Raw genomic sequence first — 20,511 nt, 5'->3', positions numbered from 1 at the left:
TTGGCGCATTTACGCTTCCGTTTTCAAGAGGTGTACATTTTCGTGTACATTGTACACTCGGATTTCTTTTCATTTCGAAAATAGGCGAAAACGCCTGTAAACGTGTTCCAAACGCGCTACACGGGTGTTCAGGGAGAAGTTAAATTACAGGGTTTGATCTAATTATTATTTCTCAAGGGAGCGCTTCTCTGATTTTTGTGTGGCAATTAACTACAAGGAAACTGGTTTTAAACTGGCGTGGAACTAGTCTCAAGCTGGTGGCAAACTAATTTTAAACTGATGTGAGAGCAAATGTTTATGTGTGAAAAACTCGATTAAAACTGGTATGATATTAGATTACAACCGGTGTCAGACTAGAATAAAACTGTTGTGAGATTTATCTAAGCGGATGCCGTATTAGTTTTAAAATGGGTTAATTTGATGTGAGAGTTGTCAATCACTGGTGAAAGACTAGGTTAAAAACTGGTCCGAGATAATTTTTAAGCTAATGGGAAATTCAAACGTATTCAAACGAGTTTTAAACTGGCACAAAATTAGTTTTAATCTGTTTGCAAGCTAATTTTAAATTGAAGTGGGACTAAAATTAAAACTGGTTCAACATTCGTTTAAAATAGATTTGAACTCTTACGAAAGTGACTTTATTCAAAGTCGAAATTAGCATCCAACTGCAATCAAGAGACATCCGTTTCGAATTCAATTCTATTTGGATCAAATAATTTCGATCAAATCGGAATGAAATTGAATTTCATACAATGAATTTGAATCAAATATATGGCATATTTGATCCCAATTTCTATCAAAGTGAAATTTGGATCTTCCCAATTTTGGAATAAAATTTGATATACGAATTTCTTAAGATAAACTAGTGCAAAATTGGTGTGAGACTGGTATAAAACAGTACTGTATAGCCTAGACAAAAAAATAATGAAATTAATTATGCACTGGACCACGTAAAGCTCTACCCAATTATCCCAAAAGCAAAAACGGTTCCATTCGCAATAAACCGTATTATTGATCTAAACTAAACTCAAATCCTGTCCGTGTGTCCGTCTGTGGAAGTAAAAGATTTTGGAGACGCAGAAACTCACGCTAGATTCGTAGTATAACCTTGAAATTTTAACCACAAATAAAGGGGTACTTTGCAGCGCAGTGCGATACTAATTTTGTTAATTTCGAAACTCGGATGGAACAGTTTATCATGCTTCCTAAATATAACCCGAATAACTCAAATTTAATTTAAACATTAATATACACGTAATCGAGTCTTTTATTCTATTAAAACGGATTGAAAATAGCTATTATGAAGTTTTTAAAAACTATGAAGGTATGCTTGTGATTTAGAAATCTTCACAGTTATCAAGTTGGATGCTATTGTATTTGAAGTCTATTATTCCAATAAATCATAGTTATATAGCGTAGATATCAAGTGGTCGTAATTTGCAATACAAAATGAACCAGGGGGCTATGGTTGTCAGGTCCACCAAGTTTTATGAAATACGTACTATACAAACACCGATGCTGCAAAGTTGGTTTTTAATGCTATTCCCAACATTGACGAAACGATATAAATTAAAGCAAATATTCCTTATCAGCATCAGAGTATTTGATTTTTAAGGAGATACCGAGCGGGTTAGCCACTTAGGAAATCTGGTGTACAAACTGTAATAAGTCAAAATAATTATTTCCGAAAATCTAAAAATCCACAAGAAATATAGGAAATATTGGAAATACAGGAGAAATATTGGAAATCCAGTAAAAGTATTTTAAATCCAGTAAAAGTATTGGAAATCCAGTAAAAGTATTTTAAATCCAGTAAAAGTATTGGAAATCCCGTAGAAATATTGGAAATCCAGTAAAAGTATTGGAAATCCCGTAGAAATATTGGAAATCCAGTAAAAGTATTGGAAATCCAGGATAATCCAGTAGAAATATGGTAAATCCAGGAGAAATAATGGAACTCCAGTAAAAGTATTGGAAATCCAGGAGAAATATAGAAATATTGGAAATATAGAGAAATATAGAAATATTGTAAATATAGAGAAATATCGAAATATTGGAAATAAAGAGAAATATTGGAAATATAGAGAAATATTGGAAATATAGAGAAATATTAGAAATATAGAGAAATATTGGAAATCTAGGAGAGATATTGGAAATATAGAGAAATATTAGAAATATAGAGAAATATTGGAAATCCAAGAGAGATATTGGAAATCCAAGAGAGATATTGGAAATCTAGAAAAATATTTTAGATATTTCTGGAAATCTAGAAACACAGGTTAAATATTTAAAATCTCGAGAAATCCAAAGAAATATTGGAAATCTAGAGAAGTAAACGGACATATTTTCGAAATTTCTGGAAATCGAGAAATTAACGGATATATTTTCAATATTTCTGGAAATCGAGAAATAAACGGAAATCTATTCGATATTTCTGGAAATCGAGAAATAAACGGAAATATTTTCTATATTTCTGGAAATCGAGAAATAAACGGAAATATTTTCTATATTTCTGGAAATCGAGAAATAAACGGAAATATTTTCTATATTTCTGAAAATCGAGAAATAAAAGAAAATATTTTTGAAATTTCTGGAAATCGAGAAATTTAAAGAAATAAAGGAAATCTCGAGAAATAGGAAGAAATATTTGGAAATCTAGAGAAATTAACAGAACTTTTTCAATATTTCTGGAAATCGATAAATTATGGAAATATCGGAAATATTTAAGAAATATCGGAAATATTTAAGAAATACTGGAAATATTTAAGAAATATCGGAAATATTTAAAATAATATCGGAAATATTTAAGAAATATCGGAAATATTTAGGAAAATATCGGAAATATTTAAGAAATATCGGAAATATTTAAGAAATATCGGAAATAATTAGGAAATATCGGAATTATTTAAGAAATATCGGAAATATTTAAAAAATATCGGAAATATTTAAGAAATATCGGAAATATTTAGGAAATATCGGAATTATTTAAGAAATATCGGAAATATTTAAAAAAATATCGGAAATATTTAAGAAATATCGGAAATATTTAGGAAATATCGGAATTATTTAAGAAATATCGGAAATATTTAGGAAATATCGGAATTATTTAAGAAATATCGGAAATATTTAGGAAATATCGGAAATATTTAGGAAATATCGGAATTATTTAAGAAATATCAGAAAAATTGGGAAATATTTGAAAATATTTAAAAAATATCGGAAATATTTGGAAATCTGGTGTACAATATGTTTTGAAGTGGCTACCCCTTCTGGAGATACTGTGTCGTAAAGGAACTCAAATTTGAAAAATCAGTCTGACGTCTGAGATATTCGAAGATAGTGCTTCCAACGGTCATTTGATCAGGTTAATGCGGTCGTTTTTTCAGGTATCTGACGATGATCAGTTAGTCATATCAGATTGATGTGTTATCTTCCCAACACTCAGCAATCTGATATCAAATTGTATCTGGTTGATAATTCCATGAAACCGATTGGAACTGATCTGCAAATAATTTATCTCACGAGATTCAATTAAGTGAGCAACCACTTGATTTATATGCTTAGTATATATATAATTTTGTGGAAAGCAAATCAAAATAAACATAAATAAAAATTTCGAAGGAATTTAATCAGGGAATAAGTTCAATCGATAACTTGGAGGCATCTGAAATCCGCTCGTATGCTATCTGTCGGTTTAAATGAATTCAAATTAGTTTTGTTTTAAAACTATCTGGTTTGCATTTGGACCCATAAAACTGATCTGCTAATATCTGAGCGTTCATGTAAGTAATCTGATATCTGAAGGTCTCAGTTCTGTAACCTGGCAATTGATTGGAAGCACCTACGACCGCGTGAAAACCATATTCGGAGCGTCAACTAGCGCGTGGTATATATACATAAATTTGGATATATATTAAGTATATTACTAGCACTCTGATTAAGATACTTCCTTTGAAAGTTAAATGTCTGGTAATTTAAAACTAAGCTTCTTATTTAACGCCAAAGACAACTTAGTACTTAAGATATAATACGTAAGTCCTCGGTGCTTCGTAATGAGAACGCGACTTTCCATCTTGGAATATAAAGTTCAGTAAATCTTTTTAAGGGTAAAAAAAAATCAACATCCAATGGCTGAATGGCTGGGCCGTTCTCCCCTTCCCTCATTTCTCGGGTAAAAAGCTAAAGGCCCCGAGGCTAAAGTAAGGGTATACCTATAGTCCATAAAATTGAACGTCCTTCTTAGAGAGTTCCAGGAGAAAAAGAGGGGGTTTTACTGTCGCTCGAAAAGAGACGACAAAGCATCGGCGAAAGGCAGCCTCGCTCAAATGGAAAAGAGGATAAACTTCTAAAGGCTCTTAATCTTCATTTTTAAACTCTCTTTCCCTCTCTCGGCACGCTCAGAACCACCTTTCATCGTTTCCGGCTGGGTTGCCGTTTTTACGAAGACATCGTCGCCGCGCCGAGAATGCCGCTAAATAACGTTAGCAACGCCCTCCTTCGGCGAAGAGGAAAAATTTCCATTCTAATTCCTTCTACCAATACGAGAGAGCTTTTTTGAGGAGCCTACACGTCCAGTGTCTGCGCATCCTTTGGCCCTGGCGAATAGAGAAGTTTCTTTGATCGAACCCGAGCCAATATTATATACTTTTATGGGGAAAAATGACGCTATTTTTCAGAGATTCTTATTTCCTTTACATCTTTTCGCGGATTTTTTAATCGTTCATTTTGGGGATATTCCGCGCTACTTTTTAAACGTGTATTTTATATACAAGAATTTTTTCGATGCCAGTAACGATTTCACTGCCAAAAATTATATTTCCTTATGTAAATACTAAAATATTTTAAATCTCAAATATATATATTTTTTATAATTTATTATAGTTCTAATATTGTGAATTTGTACCTTATATGATTTTCTAAATATTGTCCAATTATTATTATTATTATAATCAGCTACGCTATTACGCGAGGCAACACCTTAGGCCTAAGACATCAAGCGACTTTTAAAGCTATTAATTTAGGTGGACGGGTTACAACGCGTAGGAGGGTGGTGGAAAGCCCTTCATGCCACGCGAACCAACAGCTCCCTACACGAACAATTACCGTTAACCTACACTAGTTTTTATGGCTGTGTATATCCTTGAAGGTCCGTACTCCTACTGTTGATGTGCACATTAAACATGTTATTTTACTTATTTTTATTTATAAAAATATATTCTATTAATATAATAGCTGCTTCGTAAATTTGAAAATAGTTGATTTTAAATTTAATTTTAGAATTTTAATTCGGTCCTAATGCGTTGGGGCACAAGTTATCTTCCCGCTGATCAAAGGGGTTTCCTGCCGATTTCTTCGGTTACCACTTTCCAAAAAAACTTGTAGAGGTTAACGGTAATAGTGGCTCGCTTGGCTGAAGAGCTTGCCACCACTCTCCTACGCAGTTTAGCCCGGCCACCTGATTTGGGTATTTTAAAATAATTTAAATCCACGAAGTAGCAATTCGTTTTTATAAAATATATCTTGCTAGATAAGTATCCATATTGACCAACAAATCGAAACCTTCGCGGGCTAAAAGTATTTTTCGATGGCCTCGAATCTGCAACCAAACCATATGTATAGCATATAATACTCCACCTAACTATTAAAAAAGTAGAATTTAGTTGTTTATAAACCACATTTTAGTCTGTAATAGTTTTAGAAATTTAATATCAGCAGGAGCCTGCGAAGTCACAAGTTTTGCCTAAAAACAATGTAATAGCTTTCTACCATGACCAAACTATTATAAACTTGCAGCTTTAAAAATGAGATAAAATCCACTAAGGTTTAAGTACGGGTCTAAAATGTTTCAAACCATTGGAGGGCCAGAAATCAAAGATCTAATTGTTTGGAGTTGTAGAAAAATACCACAATACCAACATTGTATCATGCTAGTTAGTACGCTATACGTATTAAATTTGCAGCTAGTTACGGATAAACAAAAACCATCTAGAATCACGTCATATCAAAGATAAAGTTTTAATTTATTTTCAGTTTAAAAAAAATTAAAATATCTAATCTCAAAACGTTCGTTAAATTTTTAACTTGCTTTAATTTTTCTTTTATTTAATTTAAATAAATTGCTTATTATTCAGATCAATAAAATATCTGCTCCGCGACTCCTCCAAATTTACGACAATTTACATAAGTACTATAAAAATATCCTAAATTAGATTTAACAAGTTGGCAAGCCAAAATATACCTCTCCTCGGAAGAGTTTTTAATTTTCAGTGAAGCGTAACTGTATCCGTGGTTCTGCGGTAGAACGCTCACCTGTCGTGCAAGAGGGCTCGGGTTCGAATCCCGGCCGATTAATAAATTATACTACACCCAATGACAAAAAGAGGGCGCTTTTGGAAAAACCTTTTCCCTAATTCTAAGAAACTGGATACGCAGTGATTACCCTTAGCCCCGAAAATGCGAACGCGTTCGCAGGCCTGACAGACAGACCCACCCACAGACAGACACGGTGGTTGTATAACCCCTCCTAGGGTACAAAGTCCCCTCGGAGAGGTAAAAATCGAAAAATCAATTTCGGATATTAAAAATTTACTCTGTTAAGGATTTTAAATGCTGCACTTAAGAATACAAAAAGACCGACAACGGAGCACCAAGGTAAATACTTACGTGAAAGAATGTTAAAAAATGTATGGTTTCGGTCTTTGTTTCTGCGTTTTAGTCGCGCGCTTTTCGAAGTAATTAGAACGCTCTTAAAGCTTCGGTAACGGGGTCATCGATTTACGGAGGAAAGCGGAATGTGCCACCAGAAGGCGTTCGTCCAATAAGGTTCCCCATTTATAATATCGGAGGGGGGCGGGGCTGTGGAAGAGGTAATTTATAATGTCTTCGTAATTATCCTCCCTTATAAATTCCGACAAAGCTCGTCGAGGGAACAATATTTCAGCGATTCTCTTTTTGCACGACAAATTTGCGTAATTTTTCCACGGACCGATATTCTCGAAAATTACTTGTCGCTTAGACGTTTTAAATTTATGATTTATTCTCTAGAAGCTCTCCCGCCTATATTCATCAATGTTGTTGTTTATTATTTATATACACTGTAGGACGTGACGGAAGCTACTCGTATAATCTCTAGAGAGCTACTACTATCGTAACTAATATTCAAATTAATAATTTAATGGATATTTTATTGCTTTTATGATTTGAAATGATTTTTTATTGCTTTTATGATTTGTAATGATATTTTATTGCTTTATAATTTTAAATGATATTGTATTGCTTTATAATTTTAAATGATATTGTATTGCTTTTATGATTTTAAACGATATTTTATTGCTTTGTATATTTAAATGATATTTTATTGCTTTTATGATTTGAAATGATATTTTATTGCTTTTATGATTTCAATTGATATTTTATTGCTTTTTGATTTTAAATGATATTTTATTGCTTTTATGATTTAATTGATGTTTTTACTGCTTTTATGCTTTTAAATGATATTTTATTGTTTTTATGATTTTAAATGATATTTATAGCTTTTATGATTTTAAATGACATTTTATTGCTTTTATGAATTCAATTGATATTTCATTGCTTTTTGATTTTAAATGATATTTTATTGCTTTTATGATTTAATTGATGTTTTTACTGCTTTTATGATTTTAAATGAGTTTTTAATTGTTTTTATGATTTTAAATGATATTTTATTGTTTTTATGATTTTAAATGATATTTATAGCTTTTATGATTTTAAATGACATTTTATTGCTTTTATGATTTTAATTGTTTTTGAACATTTTACGCCTTGGACACTATTGATAATTTGCTCGCATTGGTAATGTAAAATAGAATTAAAAACAATTTGATGTAAATTAAATCTGAATTTGTAGTCATTTTGCTCTGAATATTCATTGCAATGTAACCATTTTTAAAAATAATTTTAATAGAATCTTGATTTCAATTTAGTAAAAATATGCGTTTCCTACATTTAAGTTTTAATTAAGAATTAAAAATCGCGACAAATAAATGAACACAGGTAATTGAAATTGGACAGAATACTGGGATTCATTTTTATTTTCAAGATATTAGTATATTGTCTTCAGAGTGGGAAATATGGCGTTATGATAACGTTTCTCATTTACTTCTGAAACTACCAATAAAAACTTGTAGCTAGGTTAACGGTAATAGTTAATGTAGGGAGCTGTTGGCTCGCGTGGCATGAAGGGCTTGCCACCACCCTCCTACGCATTGTAACTCGGCCACCTGTTTAATGGCATTATAAGTCGCTAGATGACTTGGGCCTAAGGTGGTGCCTTGGGTATTAGCCTAGCTGATTATAATTATTATTATTAAAGTCAAAGTGTCTTACGTGAAGTTGTAAAGCTCCTTCACAACGTAACAAGTTGTACTTGATTAATTTGTAAAAGCTATTCCGAATTAATTTTTAAATTGAACACATTCGGTCGTGCTTTATAAAATGTATTTCCATTATAAGCCGGTTTGTGGAACAGTAACGTGTTGATAATTTCCATTTCAATAACGTCATATTTCTTGGCCTGAATTTCGTGACAATCAATCGTGATAATACCGCGTATGCCCTTGAACTAAAGACGCGATATTTATGTTATTTGTGTCGTATCGTATTGAGTGGGGCCCCTCGAACTAGCATCTACTCAATATACTCTACTTGAATATATAATCCCTATAAGCCCAGGGTATCCGTTTCTTACGAAGCCCGTATATTGAAAAACTTCGTATATTTAGCGGAGAGTCGGATATCATAATAAAAAAGAACAAAAAATGGCCAAGTGACCCAGTTTCTCCGGCCTTCTCTATAAATATCAATCTTTGCGGTAATACAACATCCCGTCAATCTACTCCGTAACGGTAACGTAAAAGTGGGGAATGACTGGCTACCGACCCTTTAACCTCCCCTCCCCCCTTTCCATATATTTTGTACAACTCGATAAGGCGCAGCAGTGCCCCTATCGACCGCGATGCGAAATTACGTTTCAGGTCATATTTATTATTTGTTCCTTCGGTGTGTATACGCGTACTTTTCTACTCGCGAAGACAGCTCCGGGGCTTAAGCGCTGATCGTAATTATAGACTTATTCCTAAAAGCGAGCCTTAAGACGGCGGGCCTGCGCTGAGAATTTTGCGCCGCCTTTCTTTGTATAAGGATTTGATCATGTCCTTCCCAGAAATCCGAAGACCTCCTCTTCAGTTCTGCCACGGTCTCAGCGGGCTTACCTCCATCTCGCTCTAGCTCGCTCTCGAATCGTGTTTACGACGAAGAGGTCGACGGGAAGTTTATCAGGTTGAAAGGTCACCGGAATACGGGGCTTTGATACGGCACTCGATTAAATGCGGAATTAACATATTATCTCGTGTAAGCTCGCTTTGACCAGCCAGTTTCTGATTTGTAAGGCTCCCCCTGATGAAAATAGCCGAGCTATTGCATTTTCCGGTTCTTTATCGCGATAAAAGTATGAGGTTTACTCGGTTGATAAATTGGGTTTTTGTTGCCGTAATCCTCACCAGGGACTTAGCCTGCTTCTCGTCTTTTGCATTCCAATTACGGTTGCGGGTATACGGAAATAAAAGACACGTTGAATTGATATTTTTTTCTCTTATTAAAATTGAGCATACCCGCTAATTTCAATTAATTTCAACGTTCACGCCAGCTAATTTCAACTAGTTACAACATTCGCACCATCTATAGTTTCAACTAGTTACAACTTTTGCACCAGCTAGTTTCAGCTATTTAGAACGTTCGCACCAGCTAGTTTCAACTAGTTACAATGTTCGCACCAACTGGTATCAACTAATTACAACTATTGCACCAGTTAGTTTCAACTAATTACAACTTTTGCACCAACTAATTTCAACATTCCCACCAACCAGGTTCACCGTTCGAACCAGCTAGTTCAACTAGTTACAATTTTCACACCAGCTAGTATCAACTAATTACAACTATTGCACCAGTTAGTTTCAGCTAATTACAACTATTGCACCAGTTAGTTTCAACTAATTACAACCTTTGCACCAACTTATTTAAACATTCCCACCAACCAGTTTCACCGTTCGTAACAGCTAGTTTCAACTGATTACAACGTTCGCACCATTTAGTTTCAACTAATTACAACTTTTGCAACAACTTATTTCAACATTCCCACCAACCAGTTTCACCGTTCGTAACAGCAAGTTTCAACGGATTACAACGTTCGCATCATTTAGTTTTAACTAATTACCACTTTTGCACCAACTAATTTCAACATTCCCACCAACCAAATTTCAACATTCGCACCAACTAGTTAATAGTATCCCTATACTACTTACGTTATTGGTTTGAAAAAAGTACATTCGATATAAAATTTGCGAAAATCAGCAAATAGTTATCTCAGTAAGCTTATCTTAGAACAGAGCCACTAGTGTTCAAATATACCCAAGGTGAAATATACCACAACGTAGGACGAAAATTTACTATTCAGCTCATTTGCAGGTCCAAGTCAGAGCTGGCTCAGAACGTCAATGTCGAAAATAAGTTCGGTAAGAAAATAAGCATTAAATGAAAAGCTAAAGAATGTAGTAAAACGCTTTACGAAAGACCCACGACCAATTTCAACAATTGAGTGCTCAAGCGTACTTAAGTCTAATGGAGAAGAAAGTTGCATCTGAAATGAATCAAAAAATTCCGGTGCTCAAAAGGCCGTATTTCTCCCGTACTATATTACACTTGGGTTTCTACTTCAATTAATGGATGCGAGTAAGGCTTAGATGGAAATTGTATCGCGGGCTTAATTAAACCGAGGAATATTCTTTTTCTTTTCGCAAAGCGTACGTGTTCCAATTACGGCGGCGTTTTTGGCTGCGGTAATCAATAGGATTAAGGGCCTGCGGGAAACGAAACAATAAACACGCTATATATAGGCGCTTCGGGAGAGAGACATTCCGGAATAGCTCCGATTTCGAGTCGAGAGGCGAGATATCGCGCGTACGGCTTAAAAGGCGAATAGGAGACGGATATAATGGCAAAAACTAACTCACCATTGAAAAAGAGAAGCTGCTAGTGGTGCAACGGAGGACGAGAGCGGAGGACAAGACGCGATTTCTCACCTTCTCTTCAATTTATTTGATGTTTAGGCGTGACCCGCGCCTCGAGAAACAACTCCGGGACCATTGTGTATTGTCTTCCGGAATCTGGCGACCCGGGAATTAGAGGGGAATAGGAGCCTTCTCTCTTCTCCTCTCTCTAATCAGAAATTCCATCGTCGCCTGATCTTTTCACCATCCTCTTTTTCTTCTTGTCCAGCAAGATATCAAAAACTTTTTCGCTGTCCGGGTACGTGAGGCGCTTGACTAACAAGCGTCGCGCGGGGGGAAAGGGGCCGCCAAAGTTCCCGGACCCTCATTGAGCCGGGCCTCGACGCGTCGTCTCTTATATTTTTATACATATATATATTCTTCTTTTTTCTTTTATACATTTCTTATTCTATTTTTTTCGATGTCGAAATCTCGTTTTCCCCAATAACTTAATAAGCGAAATGTCTCGCTGAGATTCCCGATGTCGGTCGTGTTGTAAAAAGTTTTCTTTTTGAGAGGCGACGAAAATGTAATATTACGTTTTGCCCTTTGGGTCGCGGGTGCACCGAGTTCTGTTTATTGGTAGTGGTAGTTATAATATCATTTAAAACGAAATGTGTTAATTAGGTTGAGGCTAAACCCGATCGCATTGTCCCGCTCGATAACGGTCGCGTCCGGGTTTAAACCCACCGCTAGGAAACTTTGAAGCATCGACAGAAAAGCGCCTGCAAGGTTTCCTTGAACGCGTCTCGGAAGTCCCGGTTAAAGTAGGCGTAGATGACGGGATTCAGGGAAGAGTTGAAGTAGCCGATCCAGAAGAGGATGGCCACCACGATGTCCGGACACGGACACGCGTCCCCGCACATGGTGATCGAGACGTACCACAGGAAGAAGGGCAGCCAGCACAGGATGAAGGCGCCCATGATGATGCCCAGCGTCTTGGCCGCCTTGTGTTCCCGTTTCATCTTGCTGATGCTCCGTTTGGTCGGGGTCGAAGTGCCGCTCTCGGAGTCGTCACCGTGCGATCCCCGGTGCAACGGCGCTTGGATGGTGTTGGTGGAGGTGCGGTCGGCGCTGCTTCGAGCGCTGGAAGGGATCATCCCGGGACCCATCTGCGACTTGAAGAGCATCTTCTCCTGTCGCGTCGCTTCCAGGTAGATCTTCCAGTATGTGAAGAGCATGAAGCTGCACGGGATCCAGAACGAAACGCTACGAAAGTGGAAAATATTTACCTTCAGAAATATGACCTTTTTTGACAGACAGACGTAGAAGGATGGTTTTTTAACGCTCCAAATTAAATAGGCGTTTCTATAAGTTAACGTGGCTTTCTTGTTTACTGTTTTTTCTCTCACTTCTACAATGCTTCCCCAACTCTCCCATTAAAGAGAGCGAATTAATTGGTTCATAGGTTTGACTGCGCAATTTCCAGAACAAGTTGTGCAGTCGTAGCGAATTTCTGGAAACGCCTATTGTATTCCAAGAATTTAACGTTCTTTGTGCATTCGAAAAAACGGTTATAATGTATCAAGTTTCAGTCCCGTATATAAATAAAATGTACCTGGAAGAAATGATGGCGTAGGGCTTGTTGACGACAAACTCGCAAATGTCCTGGTTCAGCTCCCGATCTCTGAGGTGCTGCTCGGTGGTGTACCAACCCAAGAAGATGGGACAGAAGGAAATGAGGCCCGAAGAAACCCAGACTGTAGTGATCATCATGGCTACTCGCTTATTCGTTATGGTTGTCGGGTACTCCAGCGGTTTCATAATCGCGTAATACCTAACAGAGATAATCAAAACGTAAGACGGGAGAGAGAGAGAGAGAGAGAGAGAAGATAATTTATCTTTCAATCACTGCGGGCTTCTTTCGAGAGGCCACAAGGAGAGGACGCGTCGGGAATAACTAATGAAGACTTAACAAAACCAAACCTACCCGCGCTCGCTTATTAACATTAAAGGCAATATATTCCGCCACCAGGGTTGACACTGAAGAATTATTTAAGCGCCCGATTTAAGTCGCGGTTTAACGAGGGAATTGATTATCTTTACTTACCACGTTTGGATAACCTCCGATCGCCCGACAGATATCGATCGAGCTCATTTTCATTTTAATACATTCAAATACATTGACCCTTTTATCCTGGATGATGCTATTTTCGGGGAAAATGAAGCCTATAAAAGGGGATCACCGGAGCAAAAACGACAAATGTGAAGTTGTCTTTCGGATAGCTTTATTGAATCTTGATCAGAAAGATCCGGTATTGATATTTTCATAGTTTTAATTGAAGAGCGCGATTCAACCCAAAACGCGTGGGTACTCGAGAGTTCAAGTCTGGTAGATATTGTTCCTTTACAGCAGGATTCTTTTGAAAGAAGATTCTTTTCGAGGGCTTACAAGTCACCAGTTGACTTAGCCCTCTACCGACTGTTTGTACTTTTTTGGTTTTATTCTCTAATAAACTTGATTTGATTTGATTTTCTTTACGCGGTTTGATTGTTTTGTCTTTAGTCTCGAAGAATTTTCAGTTTCATTTGTATTTTACTAACTCATTTTTTATTTATGACTATATTTAATTTCATATTTCTTTATTATAATAATAGCAGAAGCAACGTAAAAATTAGTATGACAATTAGCGCAACGTATCACCAAACTGATTATCATTGCGCAATCGTAAGTTAGTTGTTAGCACAGAGCCCCCTGGTGTTTAAATATGCCCAAGGCCAAATACAGTACTAGCAATGAAGGTTATATTCGTAATACAATTCGGTAACGATTTCAAGAGTTAAGGTCATACTTATTTGTATTATATTACTTATACTAATAACATATTGCTAACCGTAGATTTTAAAATTAACGCTTTTCGAATTCGTAGACAAGTGTTTCATAATTCATGGATTTTAGGAAGAGAATAAATTTTAACGTATTTTTAACATTTGTTATTTCAGGAATAGAGGATAGGCATTTCTCATTCCAAATATTTCGAAAATACGGAAAGTTCTATATAAATTCATTTTATAAAAACTTATCATTCAACTGCCACCCACGATCACGGCGGATATTTTTCATACTTAACCGTATTCCATTTTATTTCTGGAAATGTGTTATTGAGAATCGAAGAGTATTTGCGATGAGCAAATACATAGTATATATTATCCGAGCGCGACCACAAACTAGGTCCTCCTGGGCTGCCTGCCTCGCCCGAACCAGGGGGGAGTCGCGGCGGATCAATAACTCAATGGCGTTCGATTAAATTTGTGCAAAAGTTCGGGGAATGGAGAAGGGCAGCCAGCGCTTTTTCAATTGAAACGCGAATTGAGACGCTTGAAAGACGTAAAAGTAAAAGAATCGAAATGAGTCGAACCTGTCGAGGCTGACGCAGCTGAGGTGCATAATGGAAGCGGTAGAGAATAGGACGTCGCAAGAATTCCAGAAATCACAGACGGTCTGACTGAAGACCCATCGTCCCCAAATGGTCAGGGAAGCGTTGAAGGTCATGGCCAGCAGCGCCACGAGAGTGTCCGCGAAGGCCAACGACACGATGAAGTAGTTGGTGGTAATTCTCAGCTTGTGGTGCCTACACACGCTCACGATGACTAGAATGTTGCCGAAGATGGCGCAGAAGATGATGGTACACATCAACGCCGACTTGATGACCAACTCCACCAGTCCGTACCAGGAGACGTCCTCGTCTTCATCGGCCACCAGCACTCCGCGACTGTCGTTGTCCTTCACGCGATGGATGGAATCGTTGACCGCGGTGGCGAGCGAGGTCATAGTGGTGGCTAAGACGGTGGCCACTTCCAAATGGAAGCCACCTTCCGGTTCCGAAGTACCCGCGACGGACATTATACCGAGTTTCTTTCAAACTGCCGAAATTGAAGTCGCGATATCCGGGGTCCATTTCGACGCCAGAAAACGGCTAGTCTCGGAAACGAGCGAGATCGTGTTTGGATAACTGGCCAATCCGGCCAGCGCGCTGACCCGACAGCCGTTTCGCCGCACCATCGGACCGGCACTAGCGCGCTTTCCTCTCTCTCACTCTCTTCTCAATGGGAGTGATAGTAGTCGGCTTCCCCTCTCGGCCGCCGCCAGCAGCGACCCCTGGATGCTGGCGTCCGCTTTAAAGGCTCCAGTTCTCAGCGAGAGGTCGCGGCGCCCGGAAAACGGAGACGCGTCGATACTCAGATAGGTGTGTCTGTGTGTGTTTTCAGCGTTCCGTGTTTGGAGAAGGGAGATTTTTAATGCCGAAACAAAAGAAGGAGAGCTACCACTTCGTTTCGCTTCTTTTTTCTTACGCGTGGCTTCATCCGCGTTTACATTTACCTGAAGATTTTTCTCTCGCTAAAACTATACCCGACTTCCGTTATCATAAAATTTGCGGCAGCTTAAAGGAAACGCGAGCCCGGAAAAAACATTTACTATTCCAATTCCATCGGGACCCCGGTGCTAAAATAATAAAAAATACCTTTCCTTAATGCTTTGGTTTTGTAGGTAAAAAGGCTCGACCGAGAGTCGCTTTTAAGGACGGAAAAATTCCAGGAATCGCTGGAGAAGGCAACATTATCGCCATAAAAGATCTCTTTAACCTTTGAAAATCCCGTAAGATATTATTATTCAATTTTATTTAAAAACGGAAAAAGCTTTTCGAGATCGATTTTTAAAGATTACTAAAAACTCCGAACCGTATAAAATGGAAAAAAGTCTTGGAAACTGAACAGGGGCCTATTTCCATTTCGTAATTCACAACCCTGTTTGTTTATTTATAATTTTTCCGTTCCCTTATCGACAAATGCTCCACGTTCTTTACGACTGGGTTTCACCAGGGAAAAAACGCCAGGACGGTGAGCAAAAAATTGTGTTACGACTAGCTTAGTTTCCACTAGCAAGCGGAATAAAGTATTATTTACTTTTACTCGCGGCAAAACGTGTCTACATCCCAAAAGTAGAGATTCACGTCATTACGGGAGCTACAGGAAACCAAGCGTTAAACTTAGATTCCACTAGCTCACCGAATAATATATTTTTTCTTCCGCGCGCAGAAAAGGTTGTGTTCGAAAGTTGCGTGAATCTCTCTTGTGGAAATTAAGTTTTACGGAAATTTTTGCGTAGATGCACACCATCATAGAATTTTTGAAAACCAACCTTTAAAATATTTGTTTAGTCTAAAAACTGGTTTTACACCAGAGCCAAAACAGTGAGAGTCGACACACAAAGTTGTAATAGCTTTAGTTTCCACTGTAACAACATTTTTCATACATACCATGTTTTTACGCTCGTAAAGAGCAATACAAACGCTAGTCATAAATTTATATTCTATACGCGCGTCAAACGTTTATACGTTCCAAAGTTGAGTGACGCGCCCTTTACGCGCGCTAGTGGAAACTAAGCTTTATGCTTGGTTTCCACTAGCACCCGCCATAGTGCCTTTTTTCTTTACGCACATCAATACCTTTATACGTTCCAAATTTGAGTGACGTGCTGTTACGGGCTCTAGTGGAAACTAAGTCTTCGTTTCCATATAACGAATTAACTTCGACGTCCAAAAATTTTAGGCACGTGAAAAAATAAACAAATGTTCTGACTGGCGTTAGTGGAAACCAAGCGTAAGCCTTGGTTTCTACTATCACACGTCATAGCGCGTCATTCAGCATTGTGACGTACAATCGTTTTCAAGCGCTTAAAGAAAAATACATCTTGACGCCCGCTAGTGGAAACCAAGCATTAGGCCTAACGGAGATTTTTTGCGTCTACGTTTGCCGTCGCGGGGTTTTAGTCCTAGTGAAAAGCAGCCTTAATACAAATATTTTGCGTCGACGCAGGCTATAGTGAAAACTAGTCTTGAAATATAGGCCTACTGCATGTTTTATTTATCAGTCAGTATATAAGACTCCCATCTCCGTGTTTCTATAAATAAAGCGAGAACCCAAAACTTTATCTCGGTTCTTCTCTCTCTCTCTCCGACGTAAAATAACGTCTCTTTTTTTCGCGGTCCTTCGTAGCTTGGCCCAGACACCAAGACGTCGTGCTTTCCGCTAAACTCATCTACACCGCTTCGGAACTCACCGCCTATTTTAAGTACAAGCCGGAACCGTATATTTCCCTTCGTTGGCAGCTTCGTACGTACGCTCCATTGAGCCACGGAACCGAGTGTAGGGGTCCAGCGACTTCTTTTTTGGCCAATCAATAGGAAAGGGAGCCAAGGTCCTCCCCCCGAAGAGAGAGTCGGCCGCTTCCCTGCATGGGCCGACGGCGCCGTGACAGTGTTTCGGAGGTGGCGCGCCTGACCTTGGAAAGCAATGGCTTAATCTATTTCATACATGCTTTTTCAGACGGGGTGTATATTTCCCGTTTTTTTTAATATGATTCAAAGAAATTAAAATTAATACGAGTGCTGGCGTACTGTTGAGGCAATTTATTCCCCAAATTCAATAATGCAAGCGAGAATATTTTTATTTATTTACTAACAATGTAAGTATAAATGATATTTAAACTTATGATTGGTTCTCTCGCGAAACGGTTGAAATGCACGGAGATTCAACATCATCGTAGTATATTTATTATCCTTATATATAAAGAAATATATTCTTGACCAAATATTTTTTAGTGCCACCACTGACGTGCTTTATTGTACAATGAATTTGCAATGAAAGGTAAAGGTATGCAGTGCGAACGGGACGTTCAGCCAGCTTTGTCTCTAAAATCGTGGGTATAAACTTGCGGCTGTCCAAACGTACAATCTTGTAAACGCCAGTATTGAACATTTCGGGTAGAAAATTCAAGTATACATACGCGAATTGTACTAGAAAATTTTAAACCCTACCAAAAGATTCATGGATGAGATATACCAGTAGATACTACTTACATTACTATAAGAAATAATCTTAATCAAAATAAAGAAACTGAAATATATAATTTTTTTTAAAATGGCGTTTACAAGGTATTGCCATGGGAATGGTGGTTGAATGGCGAACGTTTTAGTTTTATTTTCAATTAATGGCTCATAAATTTGGGAAATGGATCCACTGGCTTACTCTATACAGTTTAATAAATTTACTTACGTCATGTAATGCTTTTGCTTGGCATTCAACACACCAGGGGCGCTTCAAAAATTATAAGGAATTCTCTCTCTTCGTGAGAATTTATCTCCCCGTGAGAACTCGCTAAAAAGCGTCAAAAGTAAAATGATTCTTCAAAAGATGTCGGCTTACGAGAAAGCCACGAACGTTGTAATCTAAGCCTTTGACAATACATATTTTTACACGATTTCACGACAATATATGAAGGGAGAAAACATTTTATTTATAAATTAAAAGGAAATATTTCATCGGAAATTAATTTAACATTCTGTTTTCTCTAAAATTCATTTTCGTCCACAAAAATACCATAATGTTTATTTTCTTCAGCATCAAGTAAACTGATTAGAATATTGGCTGCCATTTTTATTTATAATATCCGCAATTTTTGACCAAGTGAGAATGCTTGGAGGTTTTCTCACTCTTCTCAAAAGAACTCGTGAGAAGAGATTACGTCACCTCCTCAAAATTACGAGAAGTGATAATTATCACTATCAAGGGAAGAATTCTTAGAATTTTGACGCGCCCCATCTGGTAATAAGTTGTTTATATTGAACATATGTTTGAGCTGAACTGAACTGAGCTCGAATATGTTAGGTAAGTATTAAAGTATTTTTATTTTGTAGTAATTGGATTTAGCTGAACTGAGCTCAAACATATAAGGTTAGTAGTAAACTACTTTATTTAAATTAAGTTGAATTTTTATTAATTAAGTTGAGTATAAAAGAATTGCTTTGAGCTGAACTGAATTCAAATGCGTGTTAGTAGTCCCAAATTAATTTCTATTTTGTATGTCAAATGCGATGATTGTGCTGACTAATTGAACTCCAATACGTTTTATTAGTAGTAAGTAATTTTTTTTAATTCAATTGCAGGTAATGTAATTGAGCTGAACTGAACTCAAATCTAGTTTCAGTAGTCACAAATAAGTTTTTATTTTGAATTCTAGTAGGATTTAGCTGAATTGAGTTCAAATGTGGTTTGAGTAGTCGAAAATTACTTTGTATTTTGTACGTCAGATAGACTGATTGTGCTGACTAATTGCGCTTCAATGTTTTATAAGTAGTAAATTATTTTTATTTTGAACTGAACTGAACGTAGCGGAACTGAGCGGAATTGAATATTATAAAATATGAGCACGAATTTCCGGTAAATGGACGGCCGATATTATTCAAGGTACACAATTGTTACGTAAAATCCCACTTCATCTTAAGCGTTTAACCCATTCTTAATTGATCATACCCACTACTTCTATTATCCCTTATTGGTGAAATATCTACTTTAGATATAAAAGTATTTGTCTTCTAAATTAAAATACTAACAGGAATGTTCTTGGGTATACTATTCACTTATCTTCAGATATAACCTTAGCTTTATATTCCATCATCATTTGAGATCATTTTATGATCCACAGTTGCTAACGGAACCAGTTTATTCGGTATTTGCATTTATATCCACATTGGACTTTGAATTTATTATAGCTCTTCCAAAAGATTTACGACTTGAATATCGGAGTGAGTAACATTATTTCTTCTAATGGCGTGTTTAGGTTATGTAAAGTTTTCTGAGAGTACATAATCTTCTGGTGAGCTACTGTAATAAATAATCTACTTTCAGACTTATTATTAAGTTTTAATGATTAAAACAGTTTTGAAATAAGAAAAACGTAAATCCTGAAGATGAACTTAACAACTAGAAAAAAAAAGAGATGATAATTTTCAAATCTAACTTTGGAAATTGTTTTTCGGACAAGCTGGCTTAATTAATGCATCTTTCAATGTAAGTCTGCTTCGGAAGTTATTTTAAATGAAGATTTAAGTTTACCAAAAGAAAAGCTTCTACAAGCTTAACCGCAACACTTTGAACCACCCTGGACAATCATTTAACAAGATTAATTTAAACTAATTATATTTAATAATAGTAAAATGATAATAGTTCATTTATGCATATCGTAAACAAAAAATGGCAAAATTCAACCATAGCTAATTGTGTCGGGGGATTTTTTTTGTTCCAAAAAACCACCAAGGGCTCCTGATCACGGGGCAATTGTTTTTTCGGAAATTAATACTTAATTAATTAATTAATTATATTAAAGTCTACCTGCACCCAAAAATTAGAATTTAATATTTTATAAGATTATGTATAGCTGTCAACACTGTCAAAATTTCATATTAAAATCTTAATTATTTTATAAGTTATTCCAAATAGAAAATGTGAATTTTAGCAGACAAACTTCCGCTTTCAATTGCCCCGAAAACACAAAATCTTGAATGTATGACGTAGAAGAAGCCAAACCAAATATATTTTACTCAAACCGCCAAATTGGCTAGATCATGATTACGTATGGCAACGTTTAGCT

General features: G+C 36.7%; 1 protein-coding gene across 2 annotated transcripts in view; it reads right to left on the bottom strand.

Annotated features, from left to right (window-relative positions):
* Positions 1-15,109, bottom strand: part of LOC149948794 (octopamine receptor beta-2R-like) — a 49,081-nt gene extending 33,972 nt beyond the window's left edge. The window contains exons 1-3 of one of the 2 annotated variants that reach the window (XM_090172658.1): positions 14,441-15,109; positions 12,640-12,858; positions 11,046-12,290 (exon numbers count right to left, since the gene is read on the bottom strand). In XM_090172658.1, the coding sequence (XP_090028784.1) occupies positions 11,774-12,290; positions 12,640-12,858; positions 14,441-14,925 (1,221 nt within the window). In that variant the 5' untranslated portion in view covers positions 14,926-15,109 and the 3' untranslated portion in view covers positions 11,046-11,773. The remainder of the gene's footprint in view (positions 1-11,045; positions 12,291-12,639; positions 12,859-14,440) is intronic. The other variant, XM_090172659.1, reaches the window with a different exon arrangement.
* Positions 15,110-20,511: the final 5,402 nt, after the last annotated feature.

The sequence above is a fragment of the Leiobunum rupestre genome, chromosome 4, assembly GCF_980474605.1.
Source record: "Leiobunum rupestre chromosome 4, qqLeiRupe1.1.hap1, whole genome shotgun sequence".
NCBI classification, from domain to species: domain Eukaryota; kingdom Metazoa; phylum Arthropoda; class Arachnida; order Opiliones; family Sclerosomatidae; genus Leiobunum; species Leiobunum rupestre.
This window is presented reverse-complemented; position numbering and strand designations above follow the sequence as displayed.